Below are 10,184 nucleotides of genomic sequence, written 5' to 3'. Positions count from 1 at the left end.
GAGAGAGAGAGAGAGAGAGAGAGAAAGAAAGAAAGAAAGAAAGAAAGAAAGAAAGAAAGAAAGAAAGAAAGAAAGAAAGAAAGAAAGAAAGAAAAGAAGCCACAAAATACACACCACTTTAGGAAATTCACCAAGCCTCAGCTTGCAGAAAGAGACAGCAGCTAATTTGCACCTTCTTCCTAGGCAAACACAGCCCCAGCCCTGGGGTGCACGCACATGATTGTTTTCCCCAAATGCCCTTAAATTTCCTCTTCTAGTAACTTTCCATGATTCTGAGCATACTAAAAGTGAAGCAAATGACGCCATATGTACGATGCATACCCATAAACCCAACATATATCTGAGAGAGTTCAAACTCAGTTTATGCTATGGAGAAGAAACCAGCCTGGAATACATAGCAAGATGGTCTGGGGTGGGATAGGGTGGGGCAGAGAAAGAAAAAGAAAAGGAGGAAAATGTATGATGGTAACAAGACAGATGGGGGAAGAGGTAGAAGAAGAGCATCCCAGACATGAATGGTGAAGTGCTGTTATCGAACACAGTCAGGAGCAGGAGATGGGTGCTGACCCATCCAAAGCTACAGAACCATGAATCAATGTGTATGAGTTGCCTCAAGCTGCTAAAACAAATTGCCACACCGTCAGATGGCTTACAAAAATGAAATTTGGGTTCCAATTTTTAAATTCACACTTCTCACGCAATGCAAAAGTCCAGTGCTAATCAGATGTGCACGGTGGTGGCTCTTTCTGGAGGCTCAGCGGGGCAACCTGCCCTATGCTTCTTCCTGACTTCGGCTGGTTGACAACAATTCTCACCCTAACTGGACTCGGGCTACACCTGTAATTTCTACCTCCACCTTCACACAGTTGTCTTCCCTCTATGTGTGACTAGGTCTATCTACCCAGGCCCTCTTACAAAGACACCAGTCAGACTGCATCCAAAGCACATATATTAACTCACGGTCACCCCATCTTGATTGATCACATCTGCAAAGATTCTATTTGGGAAGGAGGATGGAGGCTCAGGCTGAGTGGACAGCTGTTCTGCAGCTGTGCCCATTCCTGTGCGTGTCATCTGTGCCTGCTATACACAGACTTCCCAGTCTATGCCTGCTGAATAATGAATGAAGGAGCCTTCGATGCAGGACCAAGGCCTTTCCTTGGCTTGTAGCTTTCCTACACAACGGTGGCTCATGATATCATCATGATGAAAGTCCATCTGATATCTCTAGGGTCATTTCCTCTAGCATTATTTAATGCTAGAGGGAGGTTTGAAATAAAGGGTGCTTGCAAAGTAATCTGAGCAAAGAAACTTTGATATTTGCAGTGTTCTCTAATGCTCCCAGCAGCCTCTTCCACAGTCAATTCAACAGTCATTATTTTTAATATACTAAACTTCCTTCAGTGGCTTTCCAAAGTCCCTAAGCTGGTTTTAAGCAAACCGCTATCTCTCCTTTCATATCAATATATCCATATTTATTTACTTTCATTTATACATATACACACATTTATATATATTATATATATATATATTTGTATATACATATATACACACACACACACCTGCACTCAGCTTCTATGTAACCTGAGATAGTTAACTGTCCTTTTGGATATGCGTTTGAGGGTGTTGAGAATCAATATCGTAAGTGAAGAATCTCTGTCCTCACCGGGATCCCTGGTGGTATGGTCCAGGTCACTGCAGGCCTGGCCAGGACAAACAGTCATGTGTGAACTCTCCTTCTAATTCTGTGCTCCAACATCCATCTTCTCCCTTCAGACCTCTGAACTCCAGGTTCTTGGGCCTTCAGCTCTGACCCCGTCAGGGATTCTACTGCTGCGACAAAACACCATGACCCAAAACAACTTTGGGAGGAGAGGGGTTTATTTGGCTTACATTTCCATGTTGATGTTCATCATCGAAGGGAGTCAGCACAGGAACTCAAGTAGGGCAGGAACCTGGAGGCAAGAGCTGATGCGGAGGCCATGGAGAGGTGCTGCTTACTCTTGGCTCTCCAAAGCTTGTATAGCCTGCTTTCTTATAGAACCCCAGACCGCCTTCCCCAGGGTGTCCCTGCCCACAATTGGCTGGACTCTCCTATGTCAATCACTTATTAAGAAAATGCTCTACAGGCCTGCCTACAACCTGATCTTATAGAGGCATTTTCTCAATTGAGTATTTCTCCTCTCCACTGACTCTAGCTTGTGTCAAGTTGTCATAAATCTAGCCAGCACAGGCTCTGAGATACAGCAGCAGCCCCTGAGCCTGATTACCATCAGCCTCAGCCTGGGAGTTACAACTTCAGGTGGGACTTCTTGGTCTTTCCAATAACATGAGACAATTCTCTTATTAAATCCCTTAATGTGTGTGTTTGTGTGTGTGTGTGCACACACACACTCACACACACATAGTTATCCCTGTTGTTCAGTTTCCCAGGAAGGCTCTAACAGACATACATTAGCACAACTGGAATAAACCAGGGTGGAAATCACAGACGACACGTGGAGGGGGTAGGTATAATACTGCTATGTGTTCAAATGCTAAGTACTGGTCCCCAAGCTCTGATTGCCCACTGATGAGGAGATCCTCATGTGTACCAAATGATGCTATGTTCCTTGCTTCCCAAGTTTATTGATCAATAAAAGGCTAAAGTCTGTGATTGGGCAGTAAATAGAGGTAGGCACGTTTTCAGTTTCCTGGCTGGGCATTGCAGGTAGAGAGAGGAGATGAAATGAGCAGGAAGCCACCATAACGAGGAGATGGACTGTGAGCACATGATCAGGAAAACCAGCAAGTAACAAGGGACAAACACCTGGGATGTAAATTAGAATAGCTCCAGACCCTGCCCCATCTAAGCTTACAGCTTGTAACTAAAATACCTGGATTGTATCTTTTATACAAGCTAACAAGAATTTACAATTCCTTTTACAGACACTCATAACACAGCTGATAAAAATGTCCACAGCTATCAACAACAGCACTTGCAGTCTATATAAATGGACTTGGTAAATATGATTAACAGGCAATAGCAACCCCAGCCTGTGACACCCAGGTGACAATTCTCTTGTTACCCAGACTACTGCATGACAGGGACAGGGGTCAGGTGGAGAAGCTACAGAGGGTGGCCACCAGGACAGGGAAGTGAACAAGTGGTTTTTAGTTAGGTACTTTTAAATAACCAAGTTAATGGCTGTCAAAGAGAGCAAAAGATCTTCTAGTAGAGGATTAATCCAAGCCTAAAGGAATGAGCTAGACCAGCATGTGAGGCACTAAACTTTTATGAATCGCATAGTATGGGTAGGAGATAGCACCAAGGGAAGAAACACTGTGGCAGTTCTGGGTCACTGCCCCTTTGTAGACCATCCCTCTGGCAAGTATAGACAGAGACTTGAAAGGGGTTAAAATTGTGGCAAGGATAGCCAGCCAATAAGGAAGGAATCTTAGACCTGACTGTCACCAGCATGGTGACAATTTAATGAGCTTGGTAATACCCAGACTGCTGGCATTGTGCCTGCCCTGTTGGTGGCACTAAATTGCTGCGTAAATCAAGTAATGTGCATTTCCTGCCTCAAAAGATATACACAAGAAATAGGTAATATAGATTTTTAAGTGAAAGCTAGTTGTTCGACACTCAGCCCTGTGTGGAATTTCTACATCAGATCATCAGGGCCCAGAGAATACTGTAGGAGAGGAGAAAGAGTGTCCTATGCAGATATATTCTGGATTCTGGTTTCGTGTTTTTTTATGGGATTCCTGAGTGTTTGAACGAGTGAATCTCTATTTCTCGTGCCTTCTCTTGGGCTCTTCTCCTTCTGTTTGTTTGCTCTGTGTGAAGTTCTAATGGGTTGATTTATGTTTTATTTTATTATATTTTTATATTTTATTTTGTGTTGTTGTTATCCCTTAGAAGCCTGTTTGTGTTCTAGTGTGAGACAGAGAGGAGATGGGTCTGGATCAGAGGGGAGGCTGGGGTGGGGGTGGGGGAACTGGAAGGAGCAGAGGAAAAAAGCTGTAATCAGGATGTATTGCATGAAAGAGAAGTTTCTTTTCAATAAAAGGAAAAAAAGTTTGGTTAATATCCCAACTGTTATATTTGATAAGTCTCCCAAAAACATTGAAAAACAGAATAAAGGGTTTTTTAATTATTATTTTATATGTACAGTGTTTTTCTTGCAGGTATTTCCATGTACCAAGTGCAAGCCTGGTACCCAGGAAGTCCAGAAAAGAACATCCGATCCCCTGAGACTGGAGCTCCAAGTGTGTGAGCTGCTATGTGGGGGACCCTGGGAATCACACCCAGGCCCTCTGGAAGTACAGCCAGTGTACTTAACTGCTGAGCCATCTCTCCAACCTGAGTGAAGTATTTTATACACTCATTTATGGAACACCTACCTATTAAGGGTCTAGAGCCCTTCTTTGTAGGACTCCAGAGTGAAGCCAAAACATAAAGAAGAAAATAAACTCTATAAGCAGTAGTGATTCCCACTAAAAATTTTAAAATATTTATTTATTTTATTTTTTATATGTATGGGTATTTTGCCTGTGTGTATATCTGTATACCATGTATGTGTCTGGTGGCCTATAAATATTTGCTAGCTGCTGTGTGGGTGGCAGGAATCAACTGTGTGTGCCTGGTCCTCTGAAAGAGCAGTCAGTGCTCTTAACTGCTAAGCCATCTCTCCAGTCCTTTTTTTTAATTAGATATTTTCTTTATATACATTTCAAATACTATCCCGAAAGTTCCCTATACCCTCCCCCTGCCCTGCTCTCCTACCCACTCACTCCCACTTCTTGGCCCTGGCATTCCCCTGTACTGGGGCATATAAAGTTTGCAATACCAAGGGGCCTCTCTTCCAGTGATGATCAACTAGGCCATCTTCTGCTACATATGCAGCTAGAGACATGAACTCTGGGGGTACTGGTTAGTTCATATTGTTGTTCCACCTATAGGGTTGCAAACCCCTTCAGGTCCTTGTGTGCTTTCTCTAGCTTCTCCATTGGGGGTCCTGTGTTCCATCTTCTAGATGACTGTGAGCATCCACTTCTGTATTTGCCAGGCACTGGCATAGCCTCACAAAAGATAGCTATACCAGGGTTCCTTCAGCAAAATCTTGCTGGCATATGCAATAGTGTCTAGGTTTGGTGGCTGATTATGGGATGGATCCCCAGGTGGGGTAGTCTTTGGATAGTCCATCCTTTCGTCTTAGCTCCAAACTTTGTCTCTGTAACTCCTTTGATGGGTATTTTGTTCCCTATTCTAAGGAGGAATGAAGTATCCACCCATTAGTCTTCTCTCGTCTTGATTTTCTTGTGTTTTGCAAATTGTATCTTGGGTGTTCTAAGTTTCTGGGCTAATATCCACTTATCAGTGAGTGCATATCTAATGGCTTCTTTTGTGATTGGGTTACCTCACTAAGGATGATATCATCCAGATACATCCATTTGTCCAAGAATTTCATAAATTCATTGTTTTTAATAGCTGAGTACTACTCCATTAATGATAAAACATTCTGGCTATTTTGTGGCCTTTATTGCTCCTCTATTTTCCAAGGTTTACAAGCAACACGCATCATTTAAAAAAGTAAAAATAAAAATCAGTGTTTAACTGATTTTGGGATAATTGAGGAAGCATTTCATGGTTTGAGGACAAGACAGACACACGCAGGTGAAACAGGAAGCAGAAAGTCATCAGGGGTCCAGAGGTAGGAAGGACTGAAGAACAGAGAGTCTGTGACCAGATGGTGATCCTGAAGATTTAAATATAGCAGGTCCTTAAACAGGGCACATTTTGCCTTCCAGAGCCTTCTCGTGTTGGGCAGTTTTGTGACCCAACTTACAAGTTCTCAGAAGTGAGCTACAATGTTTTATAGGATTGTTGATTGTATTCTAGGCATCACTCAGCTGACCTAGCATCCATCCACACTTGAACTGCACGGACTCATGAAAGCTGTACCATCCATACCTTCAAGATGCTCAACTTCCTCAAAAGACAGCACTCTCGCTCCAGGCTGCAGGCTTTCCACCCCTTTGCTGATAACTGCATGCTTGACACTCATGGGAATACCTCTCTACAGTTTTTTCATTGAACCCACGAATGAGTCACATTCCAGTCGCCCAGTCCTACTGATTTAGCTAACTTTTCCTGATGTTGTGACCAAATATCCAATGGAAACAACCTTCATAGAAGAAGAATTATCTTGCTCAGAGCACAGAGGAGTCAGCCCATCACAACAGGAAGGACTCACATCATGGAGGCCGTGAAGCAGAGATAGAGAAGGTAGGTGTCAGCAGGCTTCCTCCTCTTACCCATTACTGCGTGAGGACCCCTCATCCCATGAGACACTGTTGCCCATATTCAGGGTGGATCCTAGCCCATCAGCTAATTCTCTGCAAACACTATCTAGACACGGCAAGAGGTGTAGCTCACCGATCTCCTAGGTGACTCTGAAGCTAATCAGTTTGACCATGGATCTTGACCCTTACCATTACTGATCGCAGACACTGTGGTTTCCCATGCGGCTGTTTACGTGAGGCTATTTACACTTCCTTAAGGCTAGTTACAAACACCGCTTACTTCATACATTTCGGCTAGTTCCAAATCTCAACCTTATTTAACATCGATGAAATAACCTTCCTTTAGTTAATGTTTTAAACACTTCATACTCGACAGCATTATGGTTTATATTAATTTATTTATTTCCCTCCGCTTAGAGCAAGGCCTATTCACCAAGGATTCGTGGAACCAGATGCAATCTAGCTCAGGTTCTGATCCATGCTGCATGTACCGAACAGAGTCCAGTTCCTGAGGAATTCCTAACAGAAGACCAAGAGTCGCCAGGAACGAGCCTGCCTCAACTCCACCAGAGTCATAGAAAGCTGTTCTTGAACTAAGATGAACAGTAGTGTGTGGTGTGTGTGTGTGTGGTGTGTGTGTGTGTGTGTATGTGTGTGTGTGTGTTTATGCAGGGACATGTGCACTTGTGGAGGTCAGACAACAACCTTGGGTGTTGATCCTCAAGGGCTATCCTAGTTATTCGAGACAGGGTCTCTCAGAACCTGGAACTTTCCAAGTAGGCTGGGCTGTCTGGCCAGAGAGCCCCAGGCTGAGCAAGTCATACTGAACAAGCCAGTTAGCCCTGCTTGACTCCATTTTCCCAGCAATGGAATCATACACTTGTACCACCACACTTGGCTTCCTTATGTGGGTTCTATGGATAAAGTTGGGTCCTTGTGCTTGCAGGTAAGCACTTTACCGACTGTACTGCTATGCCAGGAAGCGTTCATGAACCCCCAAAGACCACCAAGGAGCCGTCTCTGATGTAATCACATTAGGGCCTCTTTATTATAAACTGGAGTTTGGGCCTACCCACTGTCGACCCACAGGACAGTTTAGTGAAGTAGCCCCAAAGTTTCATCAGGACAAGTTTTTCATAGGAAATGGGAACAAATGAGGGGGTGACCATCTTGGCAAGCATCTAATTGAATGACTATTGTAAGCCGACAGGTGGGCGCTCTAAAGCAAGACGGTGTACAATCACAGTGATCAGGAAGTACATCTGAAACAATCAAACTAATCTTTGATTAGTTAGGAAGTAGTTAGAGAGTAACTCTGGCCGAGGGCAAGCTGTGAGATCCTTCCTGGTCCTTGGGCATAGCTTGGGTTAAGCTGCAGGTCAATTTCTTGGGCTTTTCTATTTTAAGATGGATGCTGGTCCCAAGATGGAGTAGGTTTGGGCTCTCTGCACCATCTCTCCATGACACAGAATCAGCAATGGTCTGTACCAGGAAGCTAATATGTACCAGAGGGCCCACCAAGTCATAGGGGATTTCTCTAGTAGTTGGCAGAAGTTAAGGGGATCTAGAAGTGGAATCATGGGTGCAGTACAGCCAAAGGGTGCTAAAAGGCATTAGGACATTGAGATTTGTCAGCTACTATGCATGATTAACTAGTAACAGATGAAATTTATTTATAACCCTCTATAGCTCCAGCTCCAGGAATCTAATGTCCTCTTCTGGTTTCCACCAGCATTGCAGCCAAGTCACACATACTCACAGACACACACATGCCCACACAGATGACACACAGAGACCACACACACACAAATACATCTTTAAAATCTTTTAAAGAGAGGAAACACTGTAACAGTGTGTCTATGCTCGCTCCAGAGAGTGGCACTATTAGAAGGTGTGGCCCTGTTGGGATAGGTATGGCCTTGTTGGAATAGGTGTGGTCTTGTTGGAATAGGTGTGTCACTGTGGGCATGGGCTTTAAGACCCTCATCCTAGCTGCCTGGAAGTCAGTATTCTGCTAGCAGCCTTCAGATGAAGATGTAGAACTCTCAGATCCTCTGGCAGCATGCCTGCCTGGATTTAAGTTTTTCTTCACCTAGATCTTGCTCTGCTTTGCCTCCTTGGATTAAAGGCTTGCACTACCATGCCTCAACCTAAATTTAGATGGGTGGGATCTTGCTCCAAGGTCACTGCTCCCTTAATTCATATTAATATCCTTGAACCCAGGATTCAGCTCCATTTCACTTCCTGGTGCCCCTTAAAACACAAACCATATATTTTATATTTTTCTTTCTCAGCTAGGATGAAGGTCTTAAAGCCCACACCCACAGTGACACACCTACTCAAACAAGGCCACACCTCCTAACAGTGCCACTCCCTGGGGCGAGCATATACAAACATATAAAGGAAGTGTGCTGTAAAGTTTTATGTCAATTTGACACAAGCTAACATCATCTGAGAAGAGGGAAGCTCAATTAAGAAAATACCTCCATAATATTCAGCTGTAAGATATTCTCTTAATTAGTGATTGATAGGAGAGAGCCCAGTCCATTCTGGGTGATGCCATCCCTGGAGTGGTGGCCCTGCTTCTATAAGAAAGCAGGCTGAGCAAGGCATGTGGAGCACCCAGTAAGCAGTGCCCCTCCAGGGCCTCTGCATCAGCTCCTGCCTCCAGGTTCCTATCCTGCTTGGTTCCTGTCCTGACTTCCTTTGATGATGAACTGTGATTTGGAAGTGTAATGCAAATTCACCTTTTCTTCAATAATCAGCTTTTTGGTCACGGTGTTTCATTACAGCACTAGAAACACTGAAACCAGAAACACAGTATAATCTTTAGTGTTTACAAGCCCTGCCATTGTACTAACCAAAGTGACTGTGGACAAGGCATAATCATATGCCTAACTCTGTTCCAAGAAGACTGAAAGGAGGAATGGGAGGGCCCTGAGGCTCCTGGGTTGTACCTTCTTGCTACCTTCTGTGACCTCCTTATGATTGTACAGAGTTAACAGTACAGAACAAGTACATTTTTAACCTCACCTTCATTACTGCGGTGCCTCGCTGTGATTTAGCTGGGCATGATTATCCTTAATGTGTACTTGGTGTTTATGGACCCTGAGAGACCTAGTCAAGGTCATCAGTTAAACACTCCCACTTCCAACTGAGATACTCACCCAGAAAAATCTGTAGTGAGAATTCCATAGTGGAAGATGTATATGCGGCTGATGTGGCATATCGTAAGGTAGCCCATGGCTACAAAAAAGGAATACCTGAAACCCAAAACACAAGAGACCGGATTAATGTATAGAACAGCAAGGTGCTCAACAAACGCTCTCTTTGTCCTCTCTTTCACCCTCTGCAAATGACTGTTCACAAAGTCTTGAGTTCTCATCTATCCCATCTCCCCTTTCCTCCCATTCCTCTGGGCCCTTTATCTTTTCTTACCCAGACTCCATCTGTGCAGCAAGTATGTACAGTGCCTACACAGGCCAAAGAGCATCCAACTCCCTGGAACTAGCATTACAGGCAGCTGTGAGCCACCGTGTGAGTGCTGGGAATTGAACCTGGGTCCTCTGAAAAAGCAGCCAGTGCTCTTAACTGCTGAGCCATCTCTCCAGCACTAGCTGCTTACCTCTGAGCATGGGCAGATATCATCAGACTCTATTTTTTTTTCAGTTTTCCAATGTGGGCTCAGTACCCAAGGAGCTCCAAGCTTTAGTGCCAGATAATGACTTCTGAGCTGTCAAAATCCCTGGACTAGGGCCAAGAAGTGGGAGTGGGTGGGTAGGGCGGTGGGGGGGGAGTATGGGGGACTTTTGGGATAGCATTGGAAATGTAAATGAAGAAAATACTAATGAAGAAGAAGAAGAAGAAGAAGAAGAAGAAGAAGAAGAAGGAGG

At 44.1% G+C, this 10,184-nt stretch overlaps 1 protein-coding gene across 1 annotated transcript in view; it reads right to left on the bottom strand.

The window, feature by feature from the left end:
* The window catches only part of Mboat1 (membrane bound O-acyltransferase domain containing 1), a 108,478-nt gene that overhangs the window by 34,183 nt on the left and 64,111 nt on the right, over positions 1–10,184 (bottom strand). Inside the window, exon 4 of the mRNA XM_021180393.1 lies at positions 9,459–9,554. Coding sequence (XP_021036052.1) covers positions 9,459–9,554 — 96 coding nt within the window. The remainder of the gene's footprint in view (positions 1–9,458; positions 9,555–10,184) is intronic.

This window comes from Mus caroli, chromosome 13, assembly GCF_900094665.2.
Source record: "Mus caroli chromosome 13, CAROLI_EIJ_v1.1, whole genome shotgun sequence".
NCBI lineage: Eukaryota > Metazoa > Chordata > Mammalia > Rodentia > Muridae > Mus > Mus caroli.
Note: the sequence above shows the minus strand (reverse complement) of the source record. Positions and strands in the feature narration are given on the sequence as shown.